Source organism: Homalodisca vitripennis, chromosome 2 (assembly GCF_021130785.1).
Source record: "Homalodisca vitripennis isolate AUS2020 chromosome 2, UT_GWSS_2.1, whole genome shotgun sequence".
In the NCBI taxonomy this organism is placed as follows: domain Eukaryota; kingdom Metazoa; phylum Arthropoda; class Insecta; order Hemiptera; family Cicadellidae; genus Homalodisca; species Homalodisca vitripennis.
In genome coordinates, this window is record NC_060208.1 from 180,259,686 (window position 1) to 180,277,942 (window position 18,257).

At 35.2% G+C, this 18,257-nt stretch overlaps 1 protein-coding gene across 3 annotated transcripts in view; it reads left to right on the forward strand.

The window, feature by feature from the left end:
- LOC124355116 (protein espinas-like) overlaps positions 1-5,788 on the forward strand; it is a 360,974-nt gene extending 355,186 nt beyond the window's left edge. For all 3 annotated transcript variants that reach the window (XM_046806074.1, XM_046806075.1, XM_046806073.1), the window contains 4 exons: positions 1,844-2,047; positions 2,663-2,861; positions 3,089-3,467; positions 3,816-5,788. In XM_046806074.1, coding sequence (XP_046662030.1) covers positions 1,844-2,047; positions 2,663-2,861; positions 3,089-3,467; positions 3,816-4,911 — 1,878 coding nt within the window. In that variant the 3' untranslated portion in view covers positions 4,912-5,788. The remainder of the gene's footprint in view (positions 1-1,843; positions 2,048-2,662; positions 2,862-3,088; positions 3,468-3,815) is intronic.
- The last annotated feature ends 12,469 nt before the right edge of the window (positions 5,789-18,257 follow it).

The window sequence follows — 18,257 nt, forward strand, 5'->3', positions numbered from 1 at the left end:
TTTAAGATAAGAATTTAAGTACAAACATAACTATTTTAGGTATCTTTTTACATTCGTTACTAGTTACTAGAACAAAATCATAACACAAAAGATCTCATTAATTGCTGTAGTTGCTTAAATTACCTCCCAATTCCATGCATGCCAATCCTTTTTTGAATGATTTCATGTGTATATTTGAAAAATATAAGATTCGTCCATTAGAGCTCGACTTAATTCACAAAATCTTTATTTAATTCAATGAATGTGATTTACGGATAATTAGATTGTTTATATTAGCTCTAATCGTTCCCTCGTTAGGATATTATAACAACTTGCCAGACTTAGTCTGTGTACAAAATTATTTTTAAACCCCAGGTATTCTAAAATATAATTATATTTCTTAGTTGTATAGTTATAAAACAAAATACTCTAGCTATTAGTAGTATGGCTTTCTTCCGATAGTAATAAAAATGTTAATACACGTGTTTAAAATTCAATAAGTTTAGAAAGGTAATGGTGAAAAGCCAAAGTTAACACAATCAGTGGCTCAATAACCATCGTTACTGAAAGCTTGTAAAGTAGCAGCTCGTTGGTAAATGCTGAGTACGAGACGTTTCAGCAAATGGCTGACTCTCCATTAAATCTGAGTCTCGCCTCCATCACCGTATGTTCGGGCAGGGATAGTGACGCAATGGCCATAAACTTGATATATGGGAGGCGGCGCTGCTCGGAAGCTTTGAATATAAACAGGTTAAGGCGGCGATGCATGGCGGGACTTATGCATGGTAATGTCGCTCCAGTGAACCTCGGAATAGCGTGGGGCGGGCTTGTGCCATTAACAGAAGCCGAAATTGAAATTTGATAGGCGTCTCCTTAGAAGGTTGCCCTTTCTGTGTTTTGCTTGGAAGGATGTGTAAATAAGTAATCTTATAGTGGATTTTTGATCATATTTTACTTTTACCAAAAATTTGTTAACCCAATAAATGAAACCAGAAAAATTAATGTGTAACATATAAATCACAAAATATCAATAAAAACAGGCGTAGTGTTGTAATACTGACGTGATTACATTAACGTGGTACTTATTTTAAAATTTGGAATTTTTTTCTTGTTTAATTAGGGATCAGCTTTTCAATATTCAATTGTCATATAATTCCTGACAGCCAAAGTACGTTATGCTTTAGAGTTCATTTAGGCCTTACCAACTGAAAATAGATCTCACTATCTCAGTGTAGGTTTTAGAGAGTTATTATCAACACGTGAGGAAAAGGATGTTGAGGGAAATTGATATCCTACTTTTCCTACCTACAATATTCAAAGTCAGTAAAAGTGATTTTACTTTTCAAACTTGCGAGACAACTAAATTCAGTTTTAAAACATTAAAAAAACTAGGAAACGCAGAAATAAGTACATAAATAAGTAATGAAATGTGAATATTTAAATAATCTATCAAAAATCAGATTAGTTATAAACGGCTGTCTTAATAGGGTCATTAAGATATCATATTTAGTTAAATGTCATTATTTGCAAACTTTGCGCTATTTGAATATTAATTAAATAAGTTACCTCTTACTTTTAGCAACAAAGTGAAGTAATACTTTCAATTAATTGTAAATAATTAAAAGTACAAGTAGGATTGTTTGTTTTTCTAGGAGAACAAACATTCCTTCATTATGTAATATTTACTGTCACCATTATGTACGTAAGTTTTGCTATTTTTCTTTAATTCCACAAGTATATATAGATTATGTGTATAGATTTTATGAAATGCACTATTTTCCCCTTGAAGCTGCTTTATTTTTTTTAAAGTAATATATTTTGAATGGTTTAATTTACATTGTAATGACAATTGTAATGATTGTAGTGTGACGAGAGGCTATCGACGGGAGACATGAGCGTGTTCGCCTCCAGAGCCGGCCCCAACAGCTGCTGGCATCCTGCGTGTTTTGTCTGCTCAGTCTGTCAGGAGCTGCTGGTAGATCTCATCTACTTCTACAGGGAAGGCAAACTCTACTGCGGCCGCCACCACGCCGAGACTCTCAAGCCTAGGTGTTCTGCCTGCGATGAGGTAATAAGATTAAAAACACATTATCAATATAATTCGAGAAAGAAAGTAAATGTCTCTAAAGAGATGTCTCTCTACTTTGCAATTAAAATTTAATATTTCACTCTTTATCTGCTGTGATTTTCAAATGATACCAAAAGTACTATTACGAATTAGGCATTAGTTATCTGAACATTGCTCTTCATTTTCACGTTTCATGAAGACTACGTACAAAGTTAAACAGTATGCTTAAACTTTCAAATTGAAATAACTAAACATTTAGTTTTTCAGGAATAAAAATAAATGCGCCACCGCCGTGGCGTACCAATTTACCATCTATTTTTAAAATATCAAATGCATGTTACTATCAAGAGAATTTATTACCAAGCAATCGTTCTTACGTTCACTATCAGTATTAAATTTATCAAAAGTATATATATATATATATATTCAGAGTTTTAGTATCATTGTGTTTGTTTCAATTTTTTAAAGACAGGTGATTTATTATCACACATTGCAGGTGTGCAAAATTTCATATAAATCCGGTCAAAGTTTTCAAAGAATTTATTATTAAAACAACAATATTGCAGAAGAAAATACATAAGTTGGGAATGATTTTAATGGGTTTAATCCTTGCAGATAATCCTAGCGGACGAGTGCACGGAGGCGGAGGGTCGCGCGTGGCACATGAAACACTTTGCGTGTCTTGAGTGCGACCAACAACTGGGAGGTCAGAGGTACATCATGAGGGATGGTCGTCCCTACTGCCTCACCTGCTTCGACGCCATGTTCGCCGAGTACTGTGACTCCTGCGGAGAACCAATCGGAGTTGATCATGGTATGGTAATTGATTGTATAGAAAATATTAATTCAATTTGTCAAATAGTTTTTATCGTATTTTGATAGCTGTAAAATTGACATGGTCTGTTAGTCAAGTATAATGCTTGGTATTGAATACTGTTCTCCTTTATAAGATCGACACTAACAATCAAGAAATGTCAATATCATAAGCAGTGTACACAATTTTTAAAATTTCAATTATTCATGAATTATCCTTTTCTACAGGCCAGATGAGCCACGAGGGTCAGCACTGGCACGCCACGGAGAAGTGTTTCTGCTGCCACAACTGCCGCGCCTCTCTGCTGGGTCGCCCGTTCTTACCACGGCGAGGAGCCATCTACTGCAGTATCGCCTGCAGCAAGGGAGAACCTCCTACACCTTCAGACAGCTCGGGACCTGCCACTCGTTTAGGGCTCAGACCGAGACCGAGGCCACCGTCCGAGGCCGGTTCCAGCACTCCACCCACCTCCCCCGGCCACCGTAGACGTGCCTTGCCTCCTCTTGGTTCTCCCACGCTCTCCAGAACTAAGCTGTCCCCGGCCACTTCTTCTGGGCCGACCTCGCCACAGGATTGTAACGCCAATAACAGCCAAGGAAGGTTTCCGTAAGTAGATTGAACATCGTCAGTAGATAAGAGTAACTAGACACGAGTTAAAAACATGAACGAAAAGAAATAAATCAAAATCATAGTTTATAGTCCAGAGACGATAGATATAAAAAATATGAATAGCCAACATATTTAAGACATATTTTGCAAATTTGATCGTTCTTATTTTATGAATTTGGTCTAATAAATTGTTTGACATTGAATTTACCGTATATTTTAACGAGAAATGCAATAGTGTGTATACCAATATAAAATAGTGTTAAGTAAATATTAAATCTAAAATATGCAGAATGGATTTATGAGATTGTACAATGGGTGTTTTAAAGACAATATTTTTATCCATAGGGATTCGTGTCCTCCTGGAAGTAGCCAACAGACGATGAGAAGTCCTCCCACTGGAAGATCCCCGAAAATGGGGAGACGAGCTCTGCAGAGATCGCCCAACAAGAACATCAACTGTAGTCCACCAGACTATAACACAGTGAGGGGACCACCACCTCTGCCTCCACCACCGGGCAGCCCACCGTCACTAGCCATCACGGCGACGTCCAGCAGTAAAGGACTGGATAGGGTTCTCCTGGAGCGCAACTTGGAGAAACTGTTGTCAGAGAGGGGTGGCTCTAACCATTCCTCGAGCTCGGAACATCTTCCAATGGAAGGTGATCTTAATCGAATCCTCGGGTTCAACGAGTGTTCGGGTCACCTGTGTTTAGAGACGCACTTAGAAAAGTTTTCGCTGAAAGACGATCAGGGTAAGACGTCAAACCTCAATTTTAGTCGGTTGGTGTTGAGTGGTGGCAGCACGGATGATGTTAAGCCTGAGTTGAAAAAGCTCATTTTGGACATCGATAACTGTGATGGACGAAGTAGTGAAATGAGGAGGGACCTGAAGTTGATCCTCGGTGAGCAAGAGTTCGACGAAGAGTGCCAAGTTAAAAAACTGAATCTGGAAGAAATTGAATCTTCTTTGGAGAGAGAGAAAAGAGGCGTCAACGCTCCCATCAATGTGGAAGCCAGTACGAGTCTGGATTGGAGGCCTCAGCTAAGTGACTCGCCACATGACAGTGGCCACGCGTCTTCAATGCCCGAGTTAGCCGTTCAACCCGCCACCCCGACCTCACCACAGAGGAAAAACGTCAGGTTCAAGGGCGCTCCTCCGGAGGTAGAGGAGCCCAGGATACCCAGGAGCAGAAGTTACTCCGGCAGGTCCGATTCTCACGAGATTGACGATGCCGAGAGCTACTGCTCCACTTGTTCCTCCAGTTCCAGTAGTGACGACATGTCGGCCTACCAACTGCCACCTCGCCGAGCCTACGGCGGTGTCCGGATATCCTACGTCCCCAACGACGCATTCGCCATAGCCAGACAGAGGCAGCAGTCTTCTCAGCTGAAATCTCCGACTAAGAAGACCGTCGACGACAAGAACTGTGTGATATCTTGATCAACATTCATAAGAGTAGTGAAAGAATATGTATCTCTCATCGACCGATGCCCTACTTTTCGTGTGGGTAAAATGTTTAAATCCTGTAACTGAATACTTCCTCAGAGAAAATATGTTTCGAAACAAGTGCTTCTTTTAAAAGTTCCTGAATGTTGTTCTAATATTAATCGTTTTGTATACATAAGTTTGTAAAATTTTATTTGTTGACTACATACACTGTTATTCCAATTCAGTTAATTGTAACCAATTTCCTCCCAAAAATAATAATACTTTTTACTGCAATTGAATCTTGATAGAACAGAAATCCAACTCAAAAGGATTGATTACTAAAAGTGAATACGTAAATTTGGTACTAAACAATCACGGTATTGTAATACTAATAAGAGTAACAATCGAGTTTATTCTTGTAAGCATGAAACATAAAAAAATTGTAAAGATCATAACCATATTTTATAATAATAACATCAGGATGAATAGGTCTTTGCATTGTGATTTTGGTGGAAATCACTTATTGATTCTCAGCAATCTTAAATCAGGGTATTAAGCGTAGAGGTAATCAAGTTGGTAAAGTAAACATATATTTTTTGCAAGCTTTGATTCATTTCACTGAAATTTATGTATAATTAATAATACAACTGTTCTTGAAAATGTACAAATGCTACCAGTCTGTGAATATGAGTCGTTATTTATTTGTTAAATTGTTGTTTTAGTGTTTAATACTTGTTGATTTTGTCATACCTGAGTTACCTAAATCCTTGGATTTATTGTAATAGTGTATGGTTTTGACATAGTTTTACACTGAATATTTTTTATTACTGATGTAAAGTATAAAATAGATTTTGCAAAATAATTTTAATACAAATAAAAGTTTTGTAAGAAGAAATAACATTGTTTTAATTCTTTAGTCTAGTGCATTCACAAGACATATATTTCACACAAAACATTCTCTGGAAGGAATGTTCATACATATTTTTTTAATATAACATTGCATGCGAATTGTGACGTTTTTGTTTTTATTAAATGTATGTAAGTAACCAAATTCTATTTGGTTCTTCTTTATTAGGTTTATAATTTAAAATGCTCCTCTATTTTTTCAACCATTCAAATAAATTTAACAGTATTAAAAAAAAAATGTTGCTTTGGGAAAAACAAAATTATATTCTCCTAATGCTAAACCGATGTTCACTACCAATTTTAATTTCGATATAGAGGTAGTAGAAGTGGATTTTACACCAAATTTAACCCCTGTAAGTTAAGTGTGAACAGACTAGCACAAAAACAGATCTCTGCTTCCGATACTAGTGGAGGTGACTTCGTGGAGGTGACTTCGCTAAGCTCTCAGCCAATTAAATTTCTTATCGGCTATTTTTAAATAAATAATCAATCTTTAAGAACAAAACCCTAGATTTTACATTAATACTCGTATATTTATTGGAAAATTTACTTGTACTGTACAATAATAAATACATGATTTATAGCAGATTTACTGTGAAAAGACATGGTCCACACTGAGGTTCTCAGCCAACAATACAAAAACTGAATAAACGACAGCTCTCATTTTTCTTCAAATAGTTTGACTTCCCTGAGAGACCCACCTTCACTCAACAGGCGAAACTCCAATAATAAACATTCTTCTGTATAAGTGAGTTGGAGGGGCGGAGATTTCTCGTGATTGGCTAAATCTTAACCAAAAACCGACCAGTTATGATAAATATGGCTTACGTATCACCGGTTGCTACCTTTTTTCAAATTCAGAACATCTTCTTTGTTGAAATTACTTTCGTTCTTTATTATTTCCATAGTTTCTCTTAATACCCTTGTATAATAGTAGAAGTTTTGCAAGTACTTTTGTTTTATCCAATTATATTGCATTTTTGGTTATGACAATTTGTTATTTGTTTGTTTGTGTCCGCTTTTATCATATATTGACGTGTGTCAAATTTTTCCACTAACATCATTTAAGTTCTTTGTTTGAAGATTGTTATTTACGATGGAAGGTCTGATACGATAACAGGATTTCGGACATTTACCATCGTCAGGACAGGGAGGTATAAGTACATTCAACAATAAAGAACAGAAAGAAGAAAAGAAGGGACGGAAACTTAGAGGTTTTACATACATTTTTGCAGATTATTTCAATATGAGGATAATGTAACAAACATACCTAATATTTGGACGCACCTTAAAATGGAGGCGTGATTTTTACTGTGAAATCAATTATATTTCAAACTAGGAGGCGCCTTTGTTTGATGATTTTCACCACGCCATCAGTGTTGTTGTCCTCAGGACGTGATCGTTGTGACTGTCACTACACGCCATTGTGTCAATTGTCACAGTTACCATTGTGATTATCGTCGACAAATACCATTGTGACAAAGGACATCTCACGAGTTGTCCACCTGGGTGGCACCTCATTAGCAGTCACACAACGCAGGGAATAAAACTTTGCCATGAAGCGCTTTTATTTAGCTCTATAAGTTCTTAATGGTGGAATTGTTAATGGGTTATTTTAAACTGCAAGCGGACTGAAGTGGTTTAAAATACCGTACGGGTGCCCACGAGTACCCAATAACTGGGTGGATGGCTAGGAATATTACGACTAGTTGGAATATCCTCTTTGATGATTCTACCAGGCAGGTCAAACAGTTGGGTTAGCTTTACTGGTGTGGCGATGAAAATATTTATAGACTGAGCAATAGATTTACTGCACAACCTCATCGGACATGTCGCACAGAGCTCCAAACCACCCATCGATCAAAAGTTGACTATTTATGCTATACAAAAAGGCTATTCCGAAAAAGCTCACAGCTCATAAATATCGGCTAATTTCATCAGCCCGCTTGTTAGACAATTCCGTTTAAACTTAAAAAAAAAAAAAAAAAAAAAAAAAAAAAACAACTCCTTTATTTGTGAATCTAAAGCAAAAAAGGTGTTCTGGAATGCTTATAACATTTGCTAAACATTTTTAATCTGACAAGTCTGTATCTTAAATGGTTTTTGAGATATTGAATAAGGTTAAAGAAATTAATAATACTTAATCTGTCACAAAATCTACCTACATCTTTCGAGTAAGCCGGAAGGGCCATTTTAACATATGAAACATTTTGAAAATTTAATTTTAAAATAAAAATTTAAATTTCTTAAATTGGGAGTTCAATCATTTGAATCGAACTCCACAACTAAATATAAAACCAAACAAACATTTACAAAATAATAATTGATCTCCAATATAATGTGTGTTTCAAGACATAGAATTCAGACTTTTGTGTTCGTATGAAGTTAAAAATTATGATTGACAAAAATCGTGTGATAAAATTTTAACAAGAAAACTTAGAGCACAATTCAGATTCAAGATGTTGTTACTAGATTCTGGATAGCCACATGTGCCTACATGATCTGTTCACAGTATAGCACATTCCATTCGTTGTAATGAGCGCCCATGAAATTAGTGACCATTTCCATTTTATGTGCTATTAAAATTCATGCAAGCTAATATTGTTAAGAGTAGCGCAAAACTACACACAAACTTCCACTACGGATTTGTCACATCGGTGTAATTACAAAATAAAAATGTGCATTAGATTTTTTTATTTTATATTAGTTTACATATGTTGAAACCATGCTACATTTGCATGATTCATGACCTGGAACATTTTGTACCTGAATGTTGTTTTTATATTCTAGTAGTTGTATATAATCTTCTGAACCTTCTGAAATCACTGGACCTAATGCCATGAAATATTACCTCCAAGATGTGCACTAAAAACGGGTTTTCCATCTGACCTCAGGACGCCGTCCCACTGACCTTGAAAGGATCTGTAGGAACTTTCAAAGTTTAACGTAAACGTAATTATCTCCAAGAATGATTTTCCCTCTTCCATTCCTAATACAAAATTCCTGTATTGTTCTGATTTCAAGCCTTTGTCTTTTGCCTTTAAAGTTATAATGTGATACAATAACATGGAATAATTTACAAAATACTGTGAAACATTGCTTAGATTACCACAATGCCAGGTCTTAGGATACCTATCTTCATAAAGTTCAATAATGACTTTCGAAAATTACGTAATTTTATAGACGCTTAGCAATAAAAGGTTTGCTAAGTAGTAATTTAACATTTAAAGTAGATCCATAGGTGATTTTTAATGACACAATAATTCAGAATATATATTAGAATGTCATATCAAATAGATTGCTACAACACAACTCCCCTGTATTACTGTGGCAGAAGGGTTTAGAGCTTCAGGTATCGTATAAACACTGGTTGTTTCAAAAACTGTTTATATTTACAACACTTAATTTTTGTTATTATATTATTCGGTGTATATGTATAGGTGTAAAATTTTAGGTTGGTGTGGTTTCAAATGGTTTCGAAAGTTATGTTATGAATTATAAAAGATTCACTTTAGTTTTTTATTATTTATATCTAATAATGTGGTTTCTATGTGGCATTTTGAGTTGACAAATCTAGTAATCTGTATTCTATCTGTGCCCAAAGTGATGTTCTGTACAAATGTAAAATTTCATAAACCGTTAAAATACCCAACCCTCCTCTCTGTTTTTTAATTGACATTGACTATATTCAACGATTCAATTTACAGAATCAGCTTAATCAATTTACATCTAAGTAATTTAATACAATTTATAACTATATCTTCGTAAATTTATTGGAACTTAGTAAAACTTGGTCCATAGGTTTCTCGCTTGGCCCAAGGAACATTTCTAATTTTTATGAAGTCAAAAGGTCAAAGGTAGGTACCGTTCTGTCCAATTTTTTGATATTCCGTTTTATCAGCTTATCCTGATGTAGAGAACTACATGTTTAGCTTAGAAAGTTTGACATATTGATCTTTTTAATATTACTTGAAACACGGCAAATAGTTTTCATAAAGAAGGAATATGAAGTTTTACTTAATATATACGAACGAAAGTGAAGCATGACGAGGAACAAAACCAGTAGCGGTCAAGTCTCGAGCTAGTTAATCAGCCAAGTGTCCAAGTGATAAATAGCTGACCTGCCCCAAGACCTGCGACACCCAGGCGACCTAAACCTGCCGTGATTTACGATCCTCCGGTGTATCTCAATCTTGGAAATTATTTATTGTCGCATGGAAACGTGTTTTTGCGATTTTACCCGTCAAAACGTTATTCATGGTAACTTTGGAGGGATACAGTGTTTAATCTTGCTCGCAACTTCACACTTGGAAATTTCAACACGAAGAGTTGAAATTCATCATATTTGCCTTTTCAAAGTTCAATAAAATGCTATTTTTTTAAGAATGCAAAGTACCACATTTTACAACGTGGGGACTACAAGATGGTAATAAAAGCGTTCTCCACAATGATTAAATGAAAAAAAGGCAATAACACAGACTCCTGATATTTTACTACGGCATATTTTGTCTAAAATGCCGATAAAAAAATTGCATACATGGAAACAAATTAGAACACTACGTTAAGTGTGAAAAAGTAAATTTTCCATTTTTAGTACTTATACCTGAGAGCTGGCAAATTTAAAAACCTAATAGGGTATCGATATTTCTTTATTAATAAATTACTGTATAGTACCTATTAAGTAACACCACTACAGGTTAAATAACGACTAGTTTCAACTTACGTGGCAACAACTCATGGCTTGTATTTCAAGAGGGAACTTTTAACAACATTTGAACAAGTCATCTTCACTGCTTTTTACAAAATTCGGTATCACATTAAAAACATAGAAACTCGCTACATGAAGTGTTGAAACATATTCCCGTGTTAGTACTTATTTCTGAAAGCAAACAAGATACTTTTCTTCTTTCCTGAGTTTCAGGTTTCCTTAAATATAGAGAAAATTTGATTCAAGCCTCCTATTACAAATAATCCTAAAGATAGAATCCCTATAATTGCCAACCAAATTTTAAGAGCTCGAGTTTTTAGTGTTTGCAAAGTCAAACCTCAATATAATGAACCTCAAGGGACCGGACAGAAAATGCGTTATATCGAGTATTTTGTTATAATGTGGTTCGTTATATTGAGTTTAAGTTAGGTACAATTTCGCTAAATCCAGGTTCACAGACCATCGGCTCGGTCGTGTTAAAACGTTGTGAAATCGTATGCTGTGCTGTATTTAAATAGTGTGGAAAACGAAATAAAAATACATTTAATATGGAACAATGAATCTTTTTTTTGACGTGACAACGTCTTAAATTAGGTTGCGGCTCGGAGTCACTCATGAAAAAGTGTAACGCCCGGTAACGTTACGATGCCCGTCCAGTGGGTCCGCCGCACGGGATCCGCACGGGATAAAGCAGATAACTGTGGGTCCGCCGCACGGGATAAAGCAGATAACTATGTTTATTCGTGAAAATGTGGAGTGCTTAGATTCGTCATTTACAACAACTACAACAATAAAGGTAAATAATTGTACACTGATATTTCATTATCGTAAACTATGATTGATTGATTAATTGTTAGATTGACATAAAAGTTGAGAAACTGAGTTTATAGGTTATGTCATACTATTGACAAATGTCAGTCGATTGAGAAGAAACAGCGCGTATTGCTAGTCAAACATTTAAAATAACAAATTATAACCTATAACCTGTAATAACAGTGCGACCAAACAAACGAACTAAACCGACCAATCACCACGCGCGGAGTTAGAATTTAACTGTGTTTAGCAAGAATTTCAAATTCCAATTTTAGTAAATTTTTTATTCAACTTTACCATTTACAATAACAAATTTTAATTAATTTCAAATTATGTACAATGTTTTAGTAAACAAAATATATTTCTATAGTTAAAATTTGTGCAATTCTTATTTTCATACAATTCCTTGTTCCTATTGTGTAATTTAATAATATTCATATCAATAAATATTCTACCGAGAAAAAGACGTTGTCACGTAAAATCTTCGCCCGTAAAACCGACTTTACAGGCAACCATAATTTTTTTAATTAATAATACAGTATGTAAAACGGGAAAACTGTAATACAGTAGCTATGTACTTTGAAAACACGTTAAAAGAAAGTTAAAAAGCAAACATGACCTGAAAAAAACTTAAAAATCTTACACTAGAGATAGTCAAAAATAAAGTCAAATAAAATACAGTACTCGTACTGTACAGTATTACTAAACTGAAAATTACGAATTGTTAAAGGTTAAATAGCCCATCTACATTTTTTGTTTCAATGGCATCATTATTGATGCTGTTTTCTCCCTGTTTGTTAGAGAAAAAGTCAGTAATAGTAAGTAGCCTGCTTACGTGATGTGACGTTGATAATATCCAATGAGCAATCCAATTCAGTTATAGATTTTACCACACTATCACTCAAACCACCCTTTTTAAGAAAAAAATAAACTAATTTATTGTGTTAATACGGTATCAGTGAGCCAATGCGCCAACTACAGTTCCGGCAGAAACGTTCACTCATCACTTCATACGCTACTACAGGCTAAACTAAACTTCCAATAAAAAAATGATAAATTACAAAAAAATATTCATCTATTTTCACACAACTTTCTCGCTGACAAATTTTGTCTGACCAAAAAATAAAAAAAATCCTCGCTTACTACTTTTTTCTTGTCATTGTAAACGCTATGTAAAATGTAAACAATAATCAAAATTATTTCGAAATTTTTTTAATATTTAAAAATGTAACCATTAGACTGCCAATATTAAGAGCTTTAATTTGACGCATCTTACAGAATTGTACGACATTGGCTTCACTTTTAAATCGCGAGAGCCGTAAAGTTCACTGATTTTCGCAGTCTGTTTTCATACTCCGCCGGGACAGTTTTAACACAGCGAGACTGACTTTTTCATGCAGGTTAGTAGTCCGCGGCCAAGTCTACGGTTAAAATTTTAAAGGCAAATTAGAAAAAACCAGTACAGTTATAAAAAACTTACTAGACACCAATTAAATGAAAAAATACATTACAATTCCAACGGTACTTGTTTCATTGAATTCCGTCAATCCAAGTAAACACAACCACGTTAAAGGTAGGCTTGCACAAGCCTGGAACAACAACCAGTTTGTCTTTTGATAGGGATCAGCTGTTTTACATAGAGTATTATCATTAGCATGTCGGTGACGCGAACCCAGGATTTTACCCTCTACCAAAACGCTCAACGCGCCTAAAGAAGTTTTCACTTCAAAAATTAGAACACCAATGGCTTCACGAGCCACTTTTAAATTCGGGCCGGGCATTACACAATCTGGTTCATCTTCATCGTCATCTTCGGCAGCCACATTTTCGTCCGGAACAGAGGTCACAGAAGAAATGATGTCAGCGTCCGTCAACTCTTCACACACAGCCACGTTGTTATCAAAAGTAACAAAGTTTTCGAACTCTGCGTCCTTCTCTAGCTCTAATGCTTCTTTGACTGTTTCCCAACCCTCTGCAGCGTCAATTTCTTGTGTAGGAGGCTGGTCTGAATTGTCCTCCTGAGTTATGACAGTGACTCCACTCTTCTTGAAACAATTACAAATTGTAGTTTCTGTAACTTTAATCTACGCTTTTGTGATCATCCACATGGCGTCCAAGACGCATTGTATATTTGTAGGTAAATGTCTCTAAGGAACTGTTGTACGATCTCTTATCTATAATTTACTTTAAACCTTTGGATAATGTCCTGGTCAAGCAGTTGCAGTTTGGAGGTTGTGTTTGGAGGAAGATACTCGATTTTAATGTTACTCAGCCTAGGAATTTCTCCATGAGCCGTGCAGTTATCAATGAAGATGAGAATTTTATTCTTTTTCTTATTCATATCTTTGTTAACACTTTGAAGCCATACACTGAAAGCGTCACAATTCATTCAAGCCCCTTTGTATTCGCCATGTAGTCTGTAGAAAGTTGACTCATGTTTTTAAAACAACGTGGTTTTTTCGCTTTTCCAAGTTCAAAAGCAAACTGTGGGCTTTTCCTTGAAGTATAGGTCCAATTGCAATATGTTTGTCTCGGCACTGCTTCAACCATTTAAGCACACACTCCTTAAATGGTACTACGTCCTTCAGCTCACAAGACTTTATCTTTCTGATTTTAGAACACAGTACACTTACGTCATCGAACTTCTCTTTCTTTTTTAAAAGTGTAGCTAAAGTGCTGGGCGAAATGCCAAATTCTTTCGCGATGTCCAATTTTTTCGTCGGATTGTATTCAACGCATTTGATAATTTTTCATTTACACTCTGCGCTTACAACACGCCGTATGCAAAACTTCAAATATATTGATCATTCCATTCTCGATAGACAGACAGGCAATCTTACAGAAAAGGAATTTTGATATCCCTGGACAAGTAAAAGAGACATTGTGTCATTGAATGATTTCAAAAGACACAGCCAAAGTTCACGGTTGGACATGCGCTAAACACAGAAATAATTCTTGCCTTTGTAGAAATAAAGTACCATACAAAATACCACTAAAATATTTTTCGAGATATCTTGCTACATGATACAATTCACACTTCATTCATTATGTTAGGTTTAATAGCGGTATTAAAATAGCAATATAAGGTCCTGTAAACTAGGGAAATTAACTGCAACGGAAGGGTGCGTTGAAAGGAACTTGTATCACCTTTTAATATTGACCTCTACTCTATTGGTTTTTTTTCTTTTTACAATGTGGCTAAAAATTACACATGATGCAATCTCACGTGTTGTAGTCATATTGTTTACAAATTTGTTTACTCTGTTATTTTCTCGTTGCTATCATGGTTACGCATAAGACCAATTTACAAATACTTGCTAACGCTCTGCCAAATCCCATGGAGTAACGTGCACTTTCATCACACTCAGTGTTGCCAGTAGAGAAATGACAATTCGTGCAAAACTCGTAAAGACAGCCAGACAGACGGATAGAAATGCAGTTTTTCCAACTCCACTTCGCTAAAGCTCAGCCAATTGTTGTATACAGTTTTATTTGCGGCTCTAAAGAAGTTTTACTACAACCAATCGAACTGCGCGGCGGCCCGCACTCCGATAATGTGCTAGTGCATCTGTACACACAACACGTACCGTCACGGTCGGTGTAAATAAGATGCGGTCGTAGCGGCACTGGAATACATCTAACCTAATGGCATTCAAGGACGGGAAAGTAACCCGCTCTCTGTTTATACAGTAGAACACTTTATAATGAACATTTATGTCGATATAAAATTAAACTTAGTTGTATAGAAAAAGTATTGAATAGTTTATCAGCGTATCAGTTGTCATTAAATGACAGAATTAATTATTATTTTGTACAATGGAGTAAATAATAATAAATAACTTATTTTCTAACTGTCGACATTAAAAAAATCTATAGCATGATAATTAAGACGGAGTAACGAATTGGTGAATAGATTATGGTGTACAATGTATTAAAACTAAATTTAATTACTACCAATGTCCCAACACAAGTCATTTCGTTAGTATTTCCGAGTGATATCGGTTTTCAATAGAAGCCTAGTTATTAAAAATATAAGTAATTAAAGTTTTTAATTAGACCAATAGGCTTTAACGTCATTTACGGTTACGATCAATTGAAATTTAAATGCTTTCAGTAGTTCTTACAAGGAAACTATAGACAGATACCCCGTAACAAATTAAATTATATTAGTCTTAAGAATCCCAAAAATATCCTATAACTGTTATACATTTTTCAAATGTATTTAATTGTATTATGACAATGAATTTGAGACCAAATGGAGCTCAGTATTTTCTAAGATGTAGCAGGATTAATAATTATTTTAAGAAAATTAAATACTTACACTAAGAAAAAGTGTTACATTTAATTATATGACACTTAATGGCCTGAGTGAAGGCTACTCAGAATTTGATTGCGATAAATTTATAAAAATACTCAAAAACCTAAAGTTTGGACGGATTACATTTTTTTTATTCTCGATCTTCCCGATTCGATTGCACTAGACAAAATATAACACGAAAAAGTAAAATCTATGAAGAAATAACGTGATTTGTCCTTTAAAATGATGGTTGTTCAGATTCCTCTCCACAGTATCCACCTCCAATCAACTGCCACAACCTGACGAGAGATGTCAGAGCAGACTTTGCGCAGGGTTAGGAATTTATGCTTACTTTCTGACAGGTCCAGGCACTCCTAATGTACTCGTATCTTTTTTGCACCAACAAGATAATAAACTCAGGAAGGTCGTGGATTTTGCTTCCTTCTTCATTTTCATAATTAGCAGCCCCTGCTCATCCTGCTCCAGCTACTAACTAACTGGAAAATAAAACCTGTGATGATCAATCCGGATCATAAATGTCAGAGCAAATTTCAGCAGGTTGCTCTGCCACTATAACCATGTACTATCTATGTGTCCACGGTGTACTGTGTAAAATTCATCCAACATTATGACTATGGAACGTTTATTGTGGAACGTTTATTTTGAGGGTATTTAGTTTTGTAATATTTTTATCTTCAAACAGTACTTATCAATTTCTATACAAATTTACTGTTTTATAGAATTAGCTGACGTATTGAAAAAGGACGCTGAATTGCGCAGCGTTAAAATCCGGTACGCCATATGAGGGTTGAAAAACATATTACTCGGTTTCACATAAAAATTTACTGCTCTAAGATTAGCTCCCACGTACTACCGACGATAGGTATGTTGTAATTAAACGCTTGCCAGTTACACTGCGCCCACGGCTCCAGATGGCATTATAGCCGTATCGCCGAGTAAATAGTTCGGCCGTCCTCATTATCAGGAGAGCAGAGTTGTTTAACAGCAGCAAATGAATGGTCTCTGTGACGTGCAAAGAGGCGTCGTGGAATGCAAGCTGATTGCTGATCGACTTGCCTACGGTAGTCTGTTCTATAGCAGCCGTAACAGTGGATCATACATATCAATCAATCGGGCGTTTGAATGTTCTAGTGGTTAGTCGGAGTAGGTGCCAATAACATAAGAGAATTTGGGACATGTCAGTAATGACATGCCAGCAGAATAAGTACTTGTGCCATAGTGATATTCCCAGTTACTTGCGGATACTTCCTACATTCAGAAGGCGTTGTGTCCTAGCGAGTCTTTTGATTAATAATCTAATATCATATGAGCGTCGTGGTATTCTATGTTCTTTAACAGTGTTTCAATTATTCATTGATCTTCCGGAACTGATATACGGATTTTAAGAAAAAGTTTACTTACAGTTATATGACCTACCTTTTCGATATGGTACCTATTACTCCGTCAACAAGTTACTAGTTAACGTGGAGTGTGGTTTTGGCGTCATGTCGTCATTTTCAAACACTAAGTACATAAAATGTTAATAAAAACTTATTAAGATTATTAAGGATCCAATATGTCTTTCTTAGAATTACACGAACACATAATATCAAAGTTCTAGAGACTTGAAATCTGATATTTGGTTCACCTTGGTCTAAAGAAAAGCTCTATCTTTAGTCAAACGAGCAAAGGTTTGCAATAATACGGAAAAAAGTAAAAGTCTGTTCGATAAAGTCTTCCGTTGTCTCAGATTATTCGATTGAATCAGTTTTATAATATCACTTAAGTTTATAATTTAATACTTAAAAATTATACAATAACACATCTTATAAATAAATCAGTAAATCTACATATATTGCCAAGCACATTGCGCCAGTGATGAATTAAAAATCTAATGCATAAGAAATACTAATTATAATTTAATTTAAAACCCACCTAAATGAAAAAAAAAACTGTGAACTTTTGCACGTAAGGTACTCAGACTTATTGACTTCCTTGACATTGTGATATGGCATTTTTACAGTGGCTAAATAAAGAAAAACAGAGGAATGAACACTTTCATACCCCAACGAGCCATTCTTTTCAAGACTATTATCACGCAAAACCTAGTAGAAACGATTATTTTAAAAAGTTGCATGAACTTATTAAGGATTTTCCATATACCAGAAGCAGCTGCTTTTGGACCGAAGTAAGCTTGAGACTTACTTATTGTAAGTAATACAAAGTCTTAAGTTATAAACATACGTATTCAATACTATTTATATTAAAGAGCATGAATTACAATTATACTTAACTTGAATTATTTTTAACGTAGTTAAAACAACAGGGGATTTTTAGACATATCTTGTAATTTTCACATACTATCAATTAATTTTGGCCCAATTAGTAAGAGAACCTCATACAATTTAAAACAACAAATTGTATGACGATCCATCGTAAAGACGCTATATCCTTTTGAAGCAGCATAAAAATTTACATTTTTTATGAAAGCGTGAGAAACCGGCCTAATTGGTGGTACGGGTTGGGTTGTTTGTAATTAAACTAATTAGGCTTTTACGATCATATGTGAATAATTTTTACAAGCATGAGTGGACACGTGTGGTGTAACTGCCACTCACACAAGCACACGTATGC